Genomic DNA, 20355 nt, shown 5'->3' with positions numbered 1-20355 from the left:
TTTCATAAATCAAATAGAGATTTTCAGCAATACGGAGGAACAAAATTCCATCTTACTCATCAACTTAGCACTTACTAACGACGAAGCTAAATAAACAGTGAAGATCGAGCTCCACCAAGATGTTCAAAACTAGGATATCTCCTACTTTAAAACATCATCATTACAGTCGGTCAACAAAAATTTGCATATACATTTTCACTTACAATAATAAATATGTACGAGCATTTAAGAGTTACATTTTCGCAATACGAGGGGCGAAAATTGGCCATTGCCAGCAACAAAAAGGTACTACTACAGTTAAGTTGATAAAATTCATCAAGTGAGAATTGCCCCCCAAATTAAAGTGCATTCTTCAATGTCTTCTTGCATCAGAGCCTTCAAATAAAAATCTGATATCTTCCATTGTGAGGCGAGTGACATGGCCACCACTTGGATCTTCACCAAAAGCAGATGCCACCATTTTCCTCTTGTCTTCCTGGAATATCATAACCAGATTTAAACACATTTTCACAGGGAGTTTCAGTACAAACTTGTGCACTTATGCTTGCTTAAGAAATTAACAACTATGATTCCAGTCCAGAGTCATGCATAATGTGTGTATATAACTAATCAAACCACAGTAACCTGAAGAGCCAAGATTCGATCTTCAACGGTGTCCTTGATGGTTAACCTTGATACAGTAACAGGACGTGTCTGTCCTATTCTGTGAGCTCGATCAACAGCTTGATCTTCCGTAGTTGGGTTCCACCATAGATCCAGAAGTATTACACGACATGCAGCAACCATATTCAGACCCAGGTTTCCAGCTTTTAGGGACATTAACATCACATCTACCTAAAAATTACAAAATTAACTTTTCATCAAGCGACATGTTAAACTAATAGTAACTTTCCATACAGATGTAATAACAACACATGTAAAAATACTATTTATTACTACCTCAGGATCAGTGTTAAAATCTTTGACAGCCTTGTCTCGAGCAGCTATTGACATAGTACCATCAAGCCTCCGGTAACGGATACGTGAATTCTTAAGTGACATCTCCACCAAGTCCAACATGCTAGTCCATTGTGAAAAAACAATAGCCTTTTCAGGTTCTTTATTCTCAGAATTTAAACAAGGACCAGCTGAAGATGAAGCATCCCCATCATATTTGACCAAATCATATGACTCGGAACTCAGACTTTTTGATATGCAATGCGTCTTGATAATTTCGAGAGCGGACTTGATTTTTGAGGATATGTAGTCACGTTGTAAAACTGTAGATTTATCGGACAGTTCATAGGGAGCAGCCGTATCACCATCAATATCATCGGACATGCATCTCAGTAAGGTAGATCTGGAATATACAACGTCGGCACCAAGTTGTTCTTTGCATTCAGGGGCAGGACATGTATTGTCTTCCCCTGTCAAATGATCCGCGACACATTGATAACAGAAAACGTGTCCGCACATTGTGACGACTGCATTTTCTGGAGGATCCTATAGAACATGTGTCATTGAAATAATTAAACATGATAATTAACTCATTTTATATATATTAAATTTGTAAAATAGGATACTTGAGTTAAAGCATTTGAGAGATAATGATTGTGAATGCATAACAATATGATGCAGAAAGTCCTAGGATGTTGGAGAACATACTCTGCATACAAGACATATTGCCAATGAAGTTTCCAATTGCTTCAATAAATTGACAAGGAGTTCCCTGGGGAGCATTTGGGCCATCTGAGAGGAAACTTTTCCAACAGGGTCAGAGCTGAGCCCTTTGACAAGTAACGGGTGGTCACAAGCTTGTCGAAGACGCAGAAGCATCAACAGAATATTTGCATAATTTTGATTAACTGTACCAGCAGCAGCATAAGCCTGCATAAATAAATAATTTAAAATCCAAAGTTTTTCAAACATAAACGAAACCATTATGTCAGATAACTAAAAAGGTCCTGATGCAATCTTCTATAAAGGACCAATGTGAATGGAGAAGTTGAAGAATACATTAGTTTGCAACATTAAGAGTTACAATTCTTTTTAGCCAGCAAATGGAGACAGACCTTGAATTGCTTGCGTGAATCTGCTTCAAGTTTACTATAGAAAGCTCGTTCTTCTAAAGAGAACTCCACCCTTGTCAAATGTACTCTTTTGGGAGGCAGGTTGATTATAGGCTCACCGTCAAGCAGTGTACCTAAGCCACAAAGAGGAGAATGTTATCACACTTTCCACATGTATTGATTCTAGAAATGCTTTGTTCAAGATATAAGTTCACACAGTTCTGCACTACGTCAGGAGATATTTTCAAAAAGCTTCATATTTAACTTGCTATCTTCAATGAATGGCTAGGAACATAGGGAATCACCTTTTGTTCGACGCAACATGATATTCCTCAAGACAACTTGGAGCTTCTTATAACCTTTCACCGAGTCTCTCGAGATTAGGGCCTTGATTGAGGAGCCAAATGTTTTGTACTTATCATATGGATCATACCTCAAAAATCTGAAGTAGCTGAATAATTCATCTATAGAATTTTGTATCGGTGTTCCAGATAAGCACCATCTTCGTTTTGCTCTAAGGCTGCAACAGGCTCTAGCCACTTGTGTTCTGTGATTCTTTATTGTTTGAGATTCATCCAGAATAACCCTTGACCATTTCACCCTTGCCAGCGTACCACAATTACTATCAAAAGCAGACATGTCAATTTCTTTTTTACCCTTCTTGGACTTGTTATTAACTGATGACTTTTTCCGTTTCTTCTCCATGGAAAATGCAGAAGATAATCCAAATTGGTCTCCATCTTTCTGTTCAGTACCATCCTCGTCAACCAAAGGTTGCTTTGGAACCTCATTTGCCACAATAGCATATGTCGTTAAAACTGCATCATATCTTGCCAATTTAGCAGCATCCTTAGTACGGCTGCCTCCATGATAAATTAGAGTAGAAATTCTAGCTTCTTTTGTTACTTTCTCATCGAGCTCCCTAGCCCACTGTCGAAGAACACTAGCTGGGCAAACAATCAACGTACCCGCTGTGGGCCTCCTGCTTCGGAAATCCTTAATTGTATTAATTGCAAAATCATCAGATTCTTTAATCTGCTGGTTTGCATCACCAACTGCAACACAACCACTACTTCCATCATCATCATCCAAGTTCAAGGCCTCAATTACTGTATTAGGCGAGTCTTTAGGTTTAGATTTTGCCTCCAAAACCTTTTGCATCTGCATGAGGGCAATCATTGATACAGTCTTACCAAGGCCCTGCAGTATTGAAAGTTATAAGGTAGATATAATGCTCCGACAAAATGGAAGTTAGAAACTTAAATGAGAAAATAAAATCATCCAAATCACTAGCTTGCAGACCTGGTCATCAGCCAGAATCCCCCCCAAACATAAACCAGATGATTCCTTATTGAGCATCCATGCCAAAGCAATTTTCTAAAAAAAGATAAGAAAAAAAAAAGATAAGATCTCTGCTTAAAATCACAAATACGGAATGCAGTTATAAAGATTTCTAACATCAGCAAACAAGGACCTGGTGTCTAAGAAGAGAAACTGACAAGAGACCTTCAGGTAATCGAGCTTCGACCTTGGGTTGATGAAGATCCTGCAGGAAAAGTACAATAACTTTGATACACACTTATTCTTGTATTCATAATTCGACCTTGGGTTGACTAACAGAAACATGTTTGGAACTAGGTTAATAGCAAGCAATGATAACTTTTTTAAAGAGAATTCAAAAACGTTGGGAGACAGTGAACTGTCAGTAAAAACATAGTGATCATTCTCAGGAGCAACAGGCGATAACAGAAAAATAATTTTCTAAAGTAAATTTACTTGCTAGTAAATCAGTGTTGTTGTCGAAGAATACAGGTAAAGATAGCCACATGTCTCTACTTAGAAGGGCGAAATCGTTCAATTTGGAGAGGAACCTCAAAACATTGATTTTAGAAGATACAATGGGCAATACTTCAAATCCTTTTGACTTCTCAAGGTACCATCAAGATTAGAGGAATAACAAGAAAGTCTAATCCTTCCAAGAAACATGAGAAGAAGGAAATCAAAACCTCTAAAAAAACAATGTAAATTTGCAAACATAAACTCAGTTAAATCAAAATCTATCAACGAAATCTCATTTGAGAACAGAATACGTGATTGAGGTCAGTCCCCAATGAACACAAAAACCAAAGACACACACAAACAAGTACCTGCACAGCTGCTTGAAAAACAAATCTCTCATCAGCTCCTGCAGGCCTTTCTTCACCTACCCCTGTATGATGGAAGGAATCGTTTGAACCACTATATGGAGTGGATGAAGAATGTTTTCCAGGCATCATAGAAGGAGGCAGTAGTCTATTTCCTCTTTTTTCATACAATAACGAATCATTCCCACTGCCCGAGATAAAATTTTCTTTCATCGAGTTGTTTCCATTAGAAGAATTTGACCATGCTGAGGATTGGTGAGATTTTCCATATGGATCACGAATTTCACTTGGACCAACATTTTCGAGCAGGTTGTTCGGTCGGAAATTAGAGGTAGAAGGCTGGAGTGATGGAGGGAGGGCCCTCTTCAATGGTTGATGAGAAGAATGCATTTCATGAGTTGTAACATATCTACCAGAACCATTTGAACTAGTTTTCTTATAAACATTTTCATCCGTCCTGGTATTTGAAACTCCAGCAGTCTCCGCAATATTCAATCGCTTATGGGGTCTTGGTGAAATTCCGTTATTAACATTTGGTCTCTTGGAAGAAGAAGGGTCTTTGCGAGAAAGGCCAGTTTGACCTGCAAATCACATCACAGGCTATCTGATATGTAACATCAGTTTTTTCATAATAAAGCTATTCATATCAAGTAATTCAGGAGTCACCTGTAGAATGAGTTGAAGATGCCCAAGATGGAAGAATCCTGGAATTCATAGAAGAGAGTGTGTCCCTCTCCGGAGATTCGTCTCTATAATTATCTATTTCCCTTAAATCCGAATCGCTGTCCGTCGAGCTGATATCTATAGGACCCACTGAATCCATTGCTTCAAAAGAACTATTATGAGTCGGACTTAGTAATTCAATTGACTGACCAAATGCTGAACTGACCTGTAATTCAGAGAAACAACGTGCCTCAATATGTGGCAAACAAAGATATTTACATGGATGTTGCAACCATCTGGAAGAAACATGTTCACTTACCACGTAAGAAAAACGCCTCAAATAATCTAGTATTCCACCAAAAAATGCATGTCTCCGAGAGAATTTTAATATATTATCCACAGGATCCACATGGTCAGGCATCTAAAGAAGTTATGGACATCAAATGCCCCATACCTAAAAAAAAAAAGATATGGCAATGTACAAGCCTAAGCAAGGTATCATCAACCCAAGAACTTAACTGGTGGAGTTGTAAAAAGTAACAAAATTTTAAGCAACCCACCCACTTTTAACACTAAACAGTTCAATGAAGAAAAGAAAAGAACCTCATATTGCAAACCTGAATCAAATTGAGGAGAAGAAACGTGATGAAAATGTGATTCAAGTACATGCATGGATGAGAAAATTCATTTCTTCAAAGGCATCTTAATTGTTAAGGAAATATATCATACCCAGACAGTGGATGTGGAGTGATTTTTGTTTAATCCCAATATTGATACCATATAAAAATCCTCATCTTTTGTCATTAAAAGGAAGAAAAACAAGAACATCAAAAGCAAATATAAGTTAAAATTGAGAGATAGATAGAATGATTGCATGCGTTAGTGTGAACGATATCAGGGGAGAAGAAATATTGACGAACCTAGTGCGCGAATCAGACACAGATTGCGGAAAGTGAAGAAGGGCGAGTGGCACAGTGGAGCAGTTGAAATCTGTAGAAGGTCTTGTTTACTCTCACAGAAGAAAGCCCTAATTGGAAAAAAAAAAAAAAAAAAAAAAAAAAAGGAAAAAAAAAATGATTCCTTCAACCTACACTACACACAGATTCTTGGACACTGCAGACTACAGAAGAGGACGATTAGCTGCTGCGTTCCTTCATATTTCTGAGGCGATGTCGAACTGGATTCTCAATTTTATGTTTCTACTTCTTTTTTTTAACCTTAATTAATATTTATTTATTAGTCGGATGATGTAAAACATTTTTTTTACATTATAGAAATTAATAAGTAATTTACATTTAGTTTCAAAATTTAAATATAATGCAATAATTAACCATTTGTTTTTACTAAGAATCTCAAAATTTATATTGAAAAGTAAATCTGATTAGAAATTCCAATTTAATACTTTTATATTTTGTTGGTAGCAAAACATGCTAAATTTTAGAGAGTGGAATTAAAAAATATGAATATAAAATTATTTAATGAAGGGTAGAGAGCTGACTGTGCTAAAACTCCCAATAAATAAATGGCTACATACATTTACTTGGTAGTTGGGCCAAGGCCCAAAAATGATTTCTTGCGATCCAAAAATAGCCCTTTTGTATTCTGTATTTGTAAAATAGTGAAACCCTAGAATATAGTATCAATCAATAATACATAGAGCATTTATATAGTATAGTATAATATATCAACCACAATATAAAATAATTACCAACACAAGAATCAATACAATGAATAAGTTTTCAATCGCTGAAACCTACTTCAAAACCCCAACCAACTATATAAGATTCAAGAACCACCTCCCTTTCTTTTCTTTTCTTTTTTTCTTTTATGTTACTGTGTTCTGTTCAATAAAAAAGGAGATACAAACAAAGCCCAACCAGAAAACCTCAACCGCCTAATTGTCATATTCATAAACTTGGCCATGAGTTTCTGATTACTGATATATGATATACGATATGTTTTTTTTTTTTTTTTCACAAGCTACTTTTATATATCCATGCTTAATTTTGTGAGAAAATTCTTCTTCAACGTCAACGTCCAGTTTTAGCACGTTTCATTCCACTTGTATTGAAAGGTGAGACGCTACCACTTGGACCAGGGCTCTCTTCTCTGAAATTTGAATTTAGCATGGCCAGCTCTCGTAATTGCTGACGCTTTATAAAGTCCTGCGATTCATCCTATTCACACAAATTAACCCAATCATCAACTCTCAAATCTTAACTGTCTTATAGTTAGAGGGTTAATGACGATTATCAGATGAGGAGATGCTTACCACTGGCTTAAGCAATTCTTCGATGATTTCCTGTGCTTGCCTCAGTCTGATATCTACAATGTTGGCAGGTAAATCAGCCTCAATTAGAATATGGAGTGGCTCATTAAGGTGCTCATAGCCCGGTCGCCCCCTCAGCTTATCTTCCTGCAAATTAATTGACAGCCATATTATGTAATAGAATTACTTTTTTCCTTTACATATATTGCCAATTGACGACAATGAGCAAATTTGCATAATTGTTTATGGCACAAGCCAATGGAATTAACCACATAAAGGATAGATATGTATCTCAAAGAACAGTTGAAATACCTTGTCAGGGTCCTTAATTGAACCTTTTCCTCTAATATAGACACGGCATCCTGTAGTGACTTCCACTCTTTTCAATGAATTTCCTCTTGGCCCCAGAAGCCGCCCAACAAAATTGAACTGTGAACACAAAAAAGACATTAAAAGGACAGTCTTTGAGAAATGAGAATAAGCTATCACAGCTTATCCAAAAATCTTACAGTAGGATAGTTGTCCACAGGAATTTCTAGCCGCAAAATTCTTTTGACAGTGTAAGAACTCGGACTTGCTGGTGCTCCTTGCCAGTCCATCGTCATTCCAGGTGGTCCACTAAACCTCTGCACCAAAATTAACAAAACAAACACAAGAATGGGACAATTTTAGCCATGTAATAATTTCAAAGTGCGTGCGTGCGTGATGACAAATTGGCCTCCACCTATCAAGAAAAAAGGATCTCTGAATATTCAATATGTTGCTTTCCAACAGTAAGCAAGCCAAAAATTTGATTAAGATGGCATGCATAGAGTTTGAACAGCAACAAAAGACATTCTTGGTTTGTTAATATGCAGCTAATCAGGTTAAAACGAGCTAATACATCAGGCTCGAATCTTGAGTAGCTTGACTTGCATACTATTTTAATTTTTCGCTTAGTTGAAAAATAGTGAAGTCCGAGTTGAGTACTTGCAACCTATCTCGTATACAAAGAGCACGGTCCTAAAAGCTACACAACAAGAAAGAGGAAAGAAAGAAAAACGATTTTTTCGGAGCATCCCTATATCAAAGAACCGATTTTTCACAGTTAACCACCAAGCTGAATTTTTTATCCTGGTTTGACCATGCCACAGCCAGCTTTGGAATGAGATTGTTAGCCTCCCTAACATAAAAATACGGTTTGGATGAAATAGCACTAATTACATATACAGCAAATACTAGTAATACACTCTAAGCAGCCATAGAAACAGAGAGAGTAACGGCTGCTGATTATGTTTATTGAGGAAGTGTGCTGCATCACATCCATGGAATGATTTTTCTATAAATATACAGTAAAATGCAGAGGTATATATGATGAAGGACGTAGGATAAGAAAATAATTACCTCCTGAGGAGGTCCATTCCAGCCGGATAATCCAGTCCCAGCAATATTTGACAACAGGTTTGATGAAGCCATTGGGCTCGGACTTCTGTGCCTTAGTCTCTCAAGTTCCCCAAAGCTTTGATTTGGCATCATACCAGTAACCCGTAAGATCTCTGGAAAGATTGCAGAATTAAAATGTGAGAATGAATTATATATTTTACCAACAAGATACAATTCAAAGAAACAAGAACAAAGGGATATTTTTACAATCAAGATATTACACTGACATTAATATTCTGAATAATAGAATTCGAAAATCCAATAATCAGACCACATACATTCTCAAACAAAGCAAACTGACAACAGTTTAATGCTATAACTAACATAAAGATACACTCTTTCTATTCAAAACGATAACTAACCAAATCATCACGCAAGTTCAAAAGATTAAGTATGTTATGAATCTTTTATCTATATATACGATGGAGAAGAATCATTTACCGAATAAAGGGAATCCTAGATGAGATTAAAGAAAAATGACTATGTTATGTAGTAACTTTACATTTGCAGGAGTGTTGCAAGTAAATAAAAAATATTGTCTTTGTCACAACGACACATACAAACAGTATCAAGTATCAACCAGATGGATACGGACAGCTTAAAGGGGAATTATCCAATGTCATTTGATCTTATATGCAATCAGGACTGTCGGAAGCAACAAACTCAAAGAGGTCTGTGTTCCCGTTGATGAATAACAGCCCCAAGAACACTGAATGGTATCTCGAAGCTCAGATGCATCTGTGTAATGGAGTTTCAGTAGAGAAGATAAGCTCTAGGAAATAAAGCTCCACTTTTGCATATCAAGCCACATGGATGCATGTATAATTACAGCAGAAAAGAGTTTGCAGTAAGTGGCATATAGCATTTAGTGAAGTAACAGAATGTTTACAGATCCAAACAGTAGATATAAAAGCAAACAATCACCCAAAGTGGAGTTAAATAGTGACGAAAACCTAGATCCAATTCCTCGTAACAAAAAAAGAAAAAAAAGAAGGGGGGGAAAGAATGAACCTTGATTCAAGAGTCTGGTACAGGTGGGAAGAACTTGCATGAAAGGGCCAAGCTTTTGATGCTCCGCCAACAGCTCTGACAAGTACTGATTACTAAGATTGGTTTTGAAAATGAATCAATCAGCAAACAAAATACCAAGATGGATCAAAATTCCTGGAAAGTAAATATTAGCAATAATAAGTTGGGATGAAACGAACCTGTCAAAATCGGGGTTGCTTCTAATCTGCGGCGAGGCAGCCCTCGCGGGGGAGAAGTTGTGGTTGTAAAGACCCGACATCCTTTCTCCAACCAAATCTTTCAGAAATTAGTACAACTCAGAGCTGATGAACAAAAAGATGAAGAGGAGTAAGAGAAAAAGGGGAGAGAGACGGACGGAGAGACACAAACCTCTAGAAAGGGTTTGTGCAAAAACAAGGAAATAAGTATGTGTGTGTCTGTGTGTGTGCAGTAGATAGAAAGAAAGGTCTGTAATTTAGCAGAAAGGGAAAAATCAAATCGCGAATATATTTATTTATTCATTCTTGATATCCTATAAGGTCAAAATATACAAAAAATAAAAAAATACAAAAATCTTGGCCCTCAGAAAGAAATGAGAAGTATCGTCAGTAATTCAGTATCAATATATATATATATATAGAGATAAAAAAAAAAAAAAAAAAAAAAAAACAAAGTGACGTCAAAGCTCAAATCATGGTTAACAAAAATGGTGGTGGCAGTAAACTGGTAAATGAAAAATCATATGAGGATGGTTTTTTGTGAGACACAGGTGGACACGTGTAGCAAGGTTCGATGTGGGACCCAATGTAAAAATGCCACCTCACCAATAGTAATTGACGTTGCCAGCCGAGTCTTAGCTGGAGTGACACAGTGGCCGACAGTCCACCAACGGCGCCGTTTGTGCCTTTCTTCCAGATGCTTTTATGTTTTCAGTTTAATTTTCTAGTTTAAAAATATTCCGATCATCTGAGTGTTTTTTGGTGGAAAAAAGAAACCAGCATTAGCATTGCATTGCATTACTTGCCTTTGAGAACAATTACAAACTAGTAAATTTCTTTAATTGTGTAATTACTAGGTATAATATTAGTCAAATATTGTTGACCAATATTTTTACGGTATAAATCCGACATTGTAGTCCCAATTATTTTTGGCATGTTGTTGTGTTTTTCTTTTGTATTATTATTAATATTAATATTTTTTTTTTTGTTCATGTTATGTGTCCTAGCTGTTTGACCAAATGCCAGAGAGAAATATGTGAAGCTCATTCCACACCAATAGTTGTTGTGTAGGTGAGATCTAAATTCTTATACAATATAAGAAAGAGGTGGGATGTTTGTATTTTTGTGGGTAAACGAGTCTAATGACATGTTTAGTATGAAATAAACTCGATTATGTATTCAATTTGTTGAACATATATATAAAACCGGTGGTATCGGAGCCCCTTTATATCGAAAGGTGAAAAAAGGTAGGAACAGATTTGAATGTTCAAAAAAGCGTAAATTGAAACAAGAAAATGATGGAGCACGAGACGGGACCATTTGATGAAATGGGAAATAAATGAGATAAAAGGAAAATGGGTTAATAAATGTGAAGTGAGTTAGAAAATAGGAAATGCTTTCTGAAAATGCAGGTGAGTGAGTGAGGGGCAATATTCTTCTTCTTCTTCTTCTTCTTCTTCTTCTTCTTCTTCTTCTCTGTGTAACCACCACCACTAACTCATCATTTACTCAAATCTACCATCTCTGCTACCAAGTCATTGTTTGAGTTTAATTTGTTGGAACCACACACAATGTTGAGTATACTAATCCACCATTGACACCACCTAAATGACATTCAAACTTTTTATTCTTCATCAACAGCACAACAGATATCCTTCATCGCTGGTCAATAAATAAAATAAAAAAATAAAAAATCAATCTTGTCACAGCCTAAATGCAATGCAGCAGCACACAATTACAAATTGAATGGAACAAAGATGATGGTTTTGTGAGAGCTGGCAGATTATTATATACACCAATAACAACCTATTTTCCCCACATTACCAACAACGTAACCGTAACCATCCACTAACGAATCAACAAAACAATGGACTAATAATAAGACACCACGAAAATTAGGTGCAATCATCAGAGAAATTATAGAGAAAAAATAAATTAGGGCATGTATTCAGTTTCAAGGGCAGGTTGTGTGCGTGTTCCTGTAGCCGCTGGTGCTTTAGTTGTTCCAACAGTGGTCATGTGCAGAGCTTCCCCAACATCTGCAGCCCTCTCCATTTGATTCATTTCCTTCCTTTGCTTGTACTTTCTCCCCCAAACTACCAAACCTCCCAACACAACCAACAATGCAATTCCTCCTACCACTGAACCTACTATTTTCCACACCTTGGACTTATTCTTTTCATCATTAGGTGGTGGTGGTGGTGGTGGTGGTGGTGGTGGTGGTGGTGGACTACGAGGAGGTGCCATCGGAATTGGTGGGGAAGAAGGGGCAATTGACTCTGCCACAATAGAGAAGTGCCCCTGTTTGAATGTTGTGCAAATGTTACCTGCTAATGCATTGCTCAAATTGACCGATCCATTCAAATCAAATGATACGCACTTGGCAACCAAACCATCAGGCACTCTTGTAATGCTTGAAAACTTGATAGATATGGGCTCACCGGATGCCTGGATATCGAGTTCGGGCAGATTCTTAGCCATCAAATCTGAAGCATCGTAAGCAAGAAGACCTAATACAGGGGCTAAATACATGTAACCTTGAAGAGGGGGGTAATACGTCATAGACCAATTGCCCAAGTTCTGGTAGACCAAAACAAGCCTTTCAACATAAGGCTGCTCCACCACACCCACGGGTATAACAAACTCTTGGTACATACTCACTCCCCTAGTCTTTAAGCTCCCACTTCTCAGCCTCATTGCTGATACCTGAATTCCAGTCAGATTGGAGGGGACGACCCCTTGGTAAACAACACCTGTTCTTGGACGTGCAAATGCCTGGTAAGCATAGTCTTGGAGAAGAGCATCTAATTCCCGTGCATCACTCGTAGAAGAAGTGGACAACTCAAGACTTTCCAGAACTGTCAATGAGCAGAAAAACCAGACCCAGAGGAGAAGCATCCTGAGACTTCCAGGAAGTCCCATGATGCTTGGCATGGCAATAATATCACAGTGATATAATGTCGGGTCAACAAGATGTGATATTTATATATCCAATCAAAATGAAACCCCACCAGCAAAGTGATTGTTGGGCTTGGGCGGGTATCCTCCTCAGATCCAGAACAACAGGCAAGTGGGCATCATCATGACTTGATGTATTTGAGAGAGATATACTTGGAAATCACACATAAATTTCCAAAACTAGCAGGAGAATCTAATTCCAGAAATCTTTAACCAACGGTAGCAGTAGTATCGCAAATATAGTTTAAAGTAAGTAAGAGGAAGCGAGAGAGAGGAAGGCTGGCTTTAAACCGTTGCAAAGCAGAAGCAGCAGCGATGTGTACTTTAACCCTTTAGAATCATTTCGTTGTAAAAGAAAAGAAACCCTCCCCTAAAAAGATGAAATTTTTATTTCCCTTGAGAATGAAGGGACAACTAAAAAGGTGGGTAATTAGCCCTCGGGATATCAGAAAATGAGGGGAATGCAGGCAGATTTGTGATATGTGGGAGTGAAATGAAAGAATTAAGTAGAGAGTAATTTCATAGTTTGTGTCCTTACCCAACGCAGCGGCGGCTTTAAATCTAAAAGAAATGAGGGGGATTACTAATAATAGTATCAGTTGTTGTGTGAGAGCCGTACCCGTAGCAAACACCTCCGGAGATCGAGCCTTCTGTTTGGGAAGATAAGCATTTACTTATTTCCAAATTCCGAATCAATTAACGCTAAATGCGGTTGCATTAATTCCCCGAAAAATCCAATTAGTAATTGAAGGAAGGAAGATAAGGGGGAGAGAATGAAGATCAAGTGGTGGATACATTACAATTTACAGGGGAATGACTGACTGAGTGGGGAGAAAAAAGACAGCTACCATCAATCAAACAAAGAGAGAGAGAGAGAGAGAGAAGAAGAAGAAGAGAGAGAGAGAGAGAGAGAGACACACAGTGTGAATGTGTGATGATGTCAACTGTTAGCTTGCTCTGCTCTGCTCTAGTGTGAATGCTCTCATTTTCAATTAAAAAATCAAATGTGGGGCATAATTTAGAATTAGAAATATATTTAGTATCTTTAATTAATTAATTTAATATATAGTAGTAGCAGTACTCCGTATATATATATATATATATCATAAAATAAAAAATAAAAACTATAAAGTCAGTCTTTAATGTGTTGGTGCAGTACATAGTGGGAGACTGGTCTGGTGTGTATCAACATTTCGCATTTAATTGACTAGTTCAAATGTCGATATTACCCTCCAACTATTGCAGTGTAAAGACGAATCTGCCCATGTGTTATATGATCAAAGTCAAACCATGGCTAACCAATATTTAGTGTTTGCCATGTTCTATATTAATCATCTCCTAAAATCTATTTATAACTGGACATTTTTATTTTGGGACTATTAGTGAGAACCCCCTCTAGTATTATTTTAATGAGTATGGGTCCATCTCCTTTTCCTTTATTAGTGAGAAACCCATCATTTTTTTATTCTCAAATTTACCCTTCTTCTATTCACTACCTATTATACCATACTTAGATGCACTTTTTTTTTTAATTTTAATTTTCGTTTATTTATTTATTTCTTATTTAAAAAATAATATTTAAAAACAAATATTTTTTATAACTTTCTATTATATTTTTTAAAAATATTTTTTTAGTATTTTTTTTATCTTCAGCTAAAACAACTATATTTCAATAAAACAACTATTATTAAAACAACTAATGTTAAAAACAACTATATTAAAACAACTATATATCTCCAACAACTCTCATTTATCAAAATCAACTATTCTATTTGTTAAATCAACTATTTATTAACATCAACTAAAAGGTAGTAAAAACAACTATATTGTTATACGAAAACAACTATATTACTGTACGAATACAACTATATTGTTGTACGAAAATAACTATATGTCTGTAAATAACACCAACACAATTTCAACAAAAAACAAACATCCATTATACTATTGATTGAACACAAAATTAGCCTTCAATATAAGAATTCAACCAAAATCTCCAACTAAGAAAATTGAGATTCGAGAATTGGGTTAAAAAAATCAGAGAAGAAGAAGAACCACAACAATCAAATAATATTGGCGGTGGTCTCTATTGAAATCTCAAATGCAATATCAACCCTAGCGCCGCTGCGTCGTCTCGTCATTCTCCCTACCGAAAACCCTAATGCCATCCATGAAGAGAGAATTCCAGGGGTGGAGACCGCCTTCTTTTCGCGGCGGTGGAGGGAGGAACGCCGATGGGAGAGAGTAGACGACGACACAGAGATGGAAGATGGTTGGAGATGGCGGCATCGGCAACGCAGAGATGGGGAGGGTTGGAGGCGGCGGTTTATAGAGAAAAAAGGGAGAGGGAAATAAGAGAAATAGAGAGAACGTAAAATAGGTTTGGTTATTTTAAATATAACATAGAAGGACAAATCAGGTATATTAGTAATGTTAAATATAATATTAATTAAAAAATAAATTATTTAATATAAGGTGGGAGTTCTCACTAATAATGAAAACTGAAATGATTTGTGCAGGCACATATTAAACAGTCAGGCACATTTTTTACCATTCTTCAAAAAACAAAAAGTAAAAAAACTCAAAAACTCTCTCAACCTTTCGATTTTCTTTCGCAAAGCCCGTGCAAATCGTCAACAGATCGGAGGTAATTTTTACGTTTTTATGATCCTCTTGTTATGTAGATTACGAATCCGAAAAAAAAACGAAAAAAATCGGACTTTGGCCTGCTCGCGTGAATTTACACGAGCGCATCCACTGCGCTCGTGTAAATCCACGCGAGCATTTTTTAATTTTTTTTTTATAAATTTATTTGTTGAATAAAATCGGACTTTGGCCTGCTCGCGTGAATTTACACGAGCGCATCCACTGCGCTCGTGTAAATCCACGCGAGCATTTTTAATTTTTTTTTTTTTTATAAATTTATTTGTTGAATTATAAGATGCTAATGCTCGCATGTTTTTCCGCGAGCACAACAATTTAATTTTTTTTTTCATTTCATTATTTAAATGCTTTTTTTTTATTATATGAAATATTAATAAAATGCTTATTATATTATCAATTGTAGATGGCAGGAGGCCGGGGGAAAAGTCTTATGAGTCAAGTTGCCGGTAAAGGCAAGAGCTTAATGAAAGCCTTGAGCGGGAAGGGGGACAATCCGGAAGATCCGGATCGCATTGGAGACCGAGATGTCCTTGCTTCCGCCCGTAGAAGAAAGCAGTTAGCTCGAGAAGCAGCATTACAGCGGGAAGAAGAGAGACTGAGACGAGAAGCTGTTGCAGTTGGAGCTGGACCCTGTGGACCTACACGGGACCTCCAGCTAGCTCGTAGTACATTGCCACATGCCGACGACGATGATGACCACAACAACAATCCCGATAATGTGGATACTGACGAGGAGATGGAGGAAGATGATGAGCCAGCAGATGTATATCAGGATCGTAGAGGTTGTCGTGCCTTACCCTTTCCGCAGCTGCCTGGTCCGGCGTACTTGGAGGGTCCGTGCGAGGGAGGGCCACAAAATTACGAGTTTATGCGATGGTTCAAGTCGCATATAGCGATGTACATTTGGGAATGATATGTAAGTTTTCTGTCAACACTTGCTTTACATAATTCTTATATTATTCATTTTTTTTAGCTAACAATACATGCAATATTTTTGAGGAGCGCCGTGAAACTACACGGTGCCAGTTGAGGACCAAAGCACTCGAGGACTACCACGGCCCGCAGGATAACACGATGATTGCGAGGCTGGAGGCAACAGGTCTTTACCACTTACGAGACTGTTTTCTGAAGAGGATGAACAAGAACCTCATGCTAGCTTTCGTGGAGAGGTGGCAGCCGGAGACGAACAGTTTCCACATGCCATGGGGCGAGATGACGATCACGCTCCACGATGTCGCTTTCATCCTGGCGTTGGGGCTGGACGGACCGCCCGTGTCTGAAATTCGCCCGGTAGAAGAGTGCTCACAGAGTCTTGCATCTGTATTGGGTGTCGGTCTGATGGACACCAATGAGATGTTTCGAAACAAGGGAGTTGGTTGGGTTAAGGTGAGAGATCAGTTGACCCTTCCCTCCACCACAGACGAGAAGAAGATGAAGGGCTACTTGATGTTTCTGCTTGGGTCTATTTTGTTTGTAGACAAAACAGCATGGAACATGAAGCCGTGGTGGATCCATTTTACCAACGATCTCGATAATGTCGGCAAGTATTCATGGGCTTCGGCATGCTTAGCAAACATGTACCGCCAATTGGGTATTGCCACCCGCGATGGGATGAACAGTCTCTGTGGATGTGTTATTCTCCTTCTGGTACGTGTACCTTTATTAGTAATTATGTATTTATTTAAACTTCTATGTAGGTAATATCAACAACGTTTCATTGGTTTTTGTTTGCAGTGCTGGATCTTTGAGTATTTCCCCTGCTTTCGACCACCTCTTTCTCGTTCATATGCCGAGTTTGAGCCTCGATGCAGAAGGTGGGCCCATGGTGGAGGCAATAAAACCACGCTGCAGGAATACCGGAAAAAACTCGACGCCATGACCGAAAGAGATATGAGTAATAATTTTTCTAATTATGTTTATAGTAGAGTTACGGATTTTTCTAATTAGTTTAAAATATGCTTAGGTTTGTTGGACCCCGTATGATACCGGTGCACATTACTTGCATCCTCGGAGCATGTATTACGGCACGATACAGTTCATGGATATAGTGGAGCCGTACATGCCCGACCGAGCGTTGCGGCAGTTTGGAAGAGTCCAGACTATTTCTTTCCCGATAATTGAATCGAACTTGCCACATAACCGCGGTTTGTTTGGCGCGGGATACAAAGTCACTTTCCACGCTCCTGGCGGCTTGTGGCAGAACGAGTACGCCAACTTCATTGACCTGTCACAATACCGTGAAGCCTGGCCGCCGGAAACAGTTGCCGAGGAGTACATGAAGTGGTACATCGAGCGGACGCACCGGTTCATTAGCAACCCTGATAGAGTTCCGCCTGCAGAACGGGTTGTTGCTGCGGTGCCGCCAGACCAGCCGTTCGCCAACGACATAGCTCGGCTCCTAGTTCCGATCGTGTTCAGTTTGACTGGTGACGACGCAACAGAGGCATTCCTGAGCATTCAGCCGCAGTTGAGGGACTTGTTGACTCCACATGCCCACTATTTGCGTCTCTTACCTAGGAGGGGTCGCGGGGGAGGTCCGAGGACTCGGGGTCGGGGGTCGAGGAGTGGACAGTAGGACTATTGACTAGTGTATGATTTTTATTTGCACCTGACTATTGGTATTTGTGTGTTGTGATTTGTTGTTTGTTTTCGGATTTAGTTTTTTGTACGGATGTTTCATTTTGGATTTGCGGATTTTTCTTATTTGCCCGTATTTTAATTACGTTGTTATCGGACTTACTTATTTAGTTATTTGTACGGATTATAATTATGTTGTATCGAACGAAATTATATTTTAATTTGTATTATTAACGAATAAAAGAATAAAAAAAAACAATCAAAAAAAGATAAAAAAAAATGACGGCTCTTGTAAATGCGCTCATATCCGATTCATCATGTGCTCATATCCGGACAAGTTCCTCTTCATCGAGTTATTCTTAGGTCGTCCCTTGGCCTTCACAAATGACGGCTCTTGTAAATGCGTTGAAGAAGGATTATTTAGGTCCCGTAAATAGTCGGCCGCATTTTTTAGGGACATGTAATCTTTGTTTGATAACTTCTCGAACTCATCGAGAAGAACTTTCTTAATTGCAACTGTGCGATCAAACGGTTCCTCCTCGTCCTCCCATGGATTCGACTTCGGGTCGACAACCAACGTTCTCCAGAATGGATGTAACTGTTGCGGATAAAAAGTATCTCCCTCAGCAATTTTAACTGCAATCATACACGCACACGGGAGTCCGTGGGTTCGGCTTAGGTAACAGTTGCAACTATCCGGATTCTTTTCCAACTTTTCGTACTCTTTATCCAACAGGTCCAGTGCTTTGTGTGATACGTTACACACCAAAGCACCGAAGCACGGCAGTGAGGTACTATTCATCATGACTGTTCTACTGCTCTCGTTTTTCACCTTCAATTCATTAATTTGAAGGTCAACTTGCGCATCTAGTGCATTTTGAACTGTATCCATAGCTCCAGTCGATGTTTGGATCCAACGTTTCGATGCACGATGTGCACTCTCTACCCTGTTTCGAGAAAACACTCAAATAATGAATAAATGTAACATGTGTATAAAAGATTGTACGTAACGAGTTTATAGTAAAATCAATTTATATACCCGTTAGTCGTCGTGTTACCGAAATGAACGATGTTGTTGGTCCAACACTTAACAAATCTCTCCTTATAAATCAACCAAGTTTCATTGATGTAAGTTATCAACTTCGGATATTGCCCGTACAAACTAACTATCTCTCTATAGTTGCATTCATATTCTTCCTCAGTCTCAGATTCGACTAACTTTGCCCACACCGTCCTCCGGAACAGTACACCCAACTTGGTGTTACCCAAGAATTTTGACGCGTTTGCCTCAACGTTTCTGTTTATGTGATATAAACATAACATGTGATGCGAATGTGGAAACACATTTGGCAATGCTTTCAGTAGGCCCAACTCACGATCTGTCAGTATCACTTCTGGTTCTATCCCGATTGGTAATATGTCTCGCAAACATCGCAATGTCCATACATAAGTGTCCTCATCTTCACGTGACATAAAAGCAACGGCAATAGTGAAGTTCCTTGCCACGGGAGTAACCCCAATGATCTCCAAAAGAGGCATTTCATATTTACACGAAGGTAATTATAATTTAGTCAACTCTTATATATATATATATATAATAAATGTAATTCACATTTAAATAATTATTACTTGTTACTCTTGTACGTGCAATCCATCAGGATGACGTATGGAAATAACTGCAAAAGCTTTATTGAATCAAGGTGCGCAAACATAACGTCTTGCACTGCATCACCAGGTGGATTTGTTCGATGCCATTTGCTGTATCCACTCTCACTTAGTTCGTGCCACAGATGTTGTATAACTGTTTTTCCTTTCATTTCCTCTCGTCTAATTCTCTGTGATTCATTGTACACATCTCTCAAGGCCGCAGCCGTATCCGGATTCATCTCTCTCAGATGATGCAAAATTTCCTTCGGCTTCACATGGCTCTTTTTCAGTATCTTTGTCACTTTTCGTTGCTCTTCACTCATGCGACTTAGTGAACGTAGTCCTTGTGGATATTTATGAGGAAAATGATTGTGATTGCCATCTTTGATGGTAAGGCGCCATAATCCATCACGACCCTCTTTACCCCATAGCGCAAAAGGGCATTTACACTTTATTGAACCGGACTTCCGGCTTGTTTTGACCTCTGCATTTTTTCCTCGTCTCTTATAGGCTCTTTTACAAGTCAAATATTATCAGCCCTCGTGGTAAGACTGTCGCCTAATCTCATGTCCTTGACTGATGGCCATATTCATCGCCCACTCGACTAGTGCATCTTTACTATCAAATGCAGTCGAAATTGTGAAAAATTCACTGTAATCATGTAGCTCGAATGTTTCAATATCTTCATCCACATCTATGTATACTTCCTGTTTTTATATTAATGTAGCTAGCAAATT

General features: G+C 38.2%; 4 protein-coding genes across 6 annotated transcripts; all 4 read right to left on the bottom strand.

The window, feature by feature from the left end:
- Nucleotides 1-106: 106 nt before the first annotated feature.
- LOC105953213 (helicase-like transcription factor CHR28) lies at nt 107-6342 on the bottom strand. 2 transcript variants are annotated; one of them, XM_012976856.2, is made up of 12 exons: nt 5776-6342; nt 5175-5309; nt 4859-5081; nt 4196-4773; nt 3523-3594; nt 3351-3425; nt 2354-3248; nt 2052-2182; nt 1645-1866; nt 940-1482; nt 625-834; nt 107-475 (listed from the first exon to the last, which is right to left on the bottom strand). In XM_012976856.2, the coding sequence occupies exons 2-12, from the start codon at nt 5274-5276 to the stop codon at nt 353-355; spliced, it is 3174 nt and encodes a 1057-aa protein (XP_012832310.2). In that variant the 5' UTR covers nt 5277-5309; nt 5776-6342; the 3' UTR covers nt 107-352. The 2 variants fall into 2 exon arrangements, with proteins under 2 accessions (XP_012832310.2, XP_012832312.2); XM_012976858.2 differs by lacking the exon at nt 5175-5309 and having other exon boundaries at nt 5776-6104.
- A 197-nt stretch (nt 6343-6539) lies between these two features.
- LOC105953215 (KH domain-containing protein At2g38610) lies at nt 6540-10175 on the bottom strand. Its single transcript, XM_012976860.2, has 7 exons — nt 9755-10175; nt 9558-9649; nt 8508-8659; nt 7634-7750; nt 7437-7553; nt 7128-7271; nt 6540-7032 (listed from the first exon to the last, which is right to left on the bottom strand). The coding sequence occupies exons 1-7, from the start codon at nt 9832-9834 to the stop codon at nt 6886-6888; spliced, it is 849 nt and encodes a 282-aa protein (XP_012832314.1). The 5' UTR covers nt 9835-10175; the 3' UTR covers nt 6540-6885.
- Nucleotides 10176-11427: 1252 nt separating this feature from the next.
- LOC105953218 (transmembrane protein, putative (DUF1191)) lies at nt 11428-13715 on the bottom strand. Of its 2 annotated transcripts, none has more exons than XM_088824037.1 (2): nt 13269-13715; nt 11428-13100 (listed from the first exon to the last, which is right to left on the bottom strand). In XM_088824037.1, the coding sequence occupies exon 2, from the start codon at nt 12704-12706 to the stop codon at nt 11708-11710; it is 999 nt and encodes a 332-aa protein (XP_088680163.1). In that variant the 5' UTR covers nt 12707-13100; nt 13269-13715; the 3' UTR covers nt 11428-11707. The 2 variants fall into 2 exon arrangements, with proteins under 2 accessions (XP_088680163.1, XP_088680164.1); XM_088824038.1 differs by having other exon boundaries at nt 13350-13667.
- Nucleotides 13716-19596: 5881 nt separating this feature from the next.
- Nucleotides 19597-19941, bottom strand: LOC148767196 (uncharacterized). Its single transcript, XM_088823863.1, has one exon. The coding sequence runs from the start codon at nt 19939-19941 to the stop codon at nt 19597-19599; it is 345 nt and encodes a 114-aa protein (XP_088679989.1).
- Between the last annotated feature and the right edge of the window lie 414 nt (nt 19942-20355).

This window comes from Erythranthe guttata, chromosome 10 (genome assembly GCF_056151865.1).
Source record: "Erythranthe guttata isolate IM_541 chromosome 10, IM_541, whole genome shotgun sequence".
NCBI lineage: Eukaryota > Viridiplantae > Streptophyta > Magnoliopsida > Lamiales > Phrymaceae > Erythranthe > Erythranthe guttata.
Note: the sequence above shows the minus strand (reverse complement) of the source record. Positions and strands in the feature narration are given on the sequence as shown.

What these genes read in the sequence shown, in the direction of transcription:
- LOC105953218 (XM_088824037.1), bottom strand. Translation starts at nt 12,706, where the DNA reads ATGCCAAGCATCATGGGACTTCCTGGAAGTCTCAGGATGCTTCTCCTC.
- LOC148767196 (XM_088823863.1), bottom strand. Translation starts at nt 19,941, where the DNA reads ATGAGTGAAGAGCAACGAAAAGTGACAAAGATACTGAAAAAGAGCCAT.
- LOC105953213 (XM_012976856.2), bottom strand. Translation starts at nt 5,276, where the DNA reads ATGCCTGACCATGTGGATCCTGTGGATAATATATTAAAATTCTCTCGG. An exon ending in TGAGGCGTTTTTCTTACGTG is followed by an intron (nt 5,082 to 5,174) that starts GTAAGTGAACAT and finishes TCTGAATTACAG; the next exon opens with GTCAGTTCAGCATTTGGTCA. An exon ending in TTTCTCTTCTTAGACACCAG is followed by an intron (nt 3,426 to 3,522) that starts GTCCTTGTTTGC and finishes ATCTTTTTTTAG; the next exon opens with AAAATTGCTTTGGCATGGAT.
- LOC105953215 (XM_012976860.2), bottom strand. Translation starts at nt 9,834, where the DNA reads ATGTCGGGTCTTTACAACCACAACTTCTCCCCCGCGAGGGCTGCCTCG. An exon ending in GGAATGGACCTCCTCAGGAG is followed by an intron (nt 7,751 to 8,507) that starts GTAATTATTTTC and finishes ATTTTGGTGCAG; the next exon opens with AGGTTTAGTGGACCACCTGG. An exon ending in AAGAATTGCTTAAGCCAGTG is followed by an intron (nt 7,033 to 7,127) that starts GTAAGCATCTCC and finishes TTGTGTGAATAG; the next exon opens with GATGAATCGCAGGACTTTAT.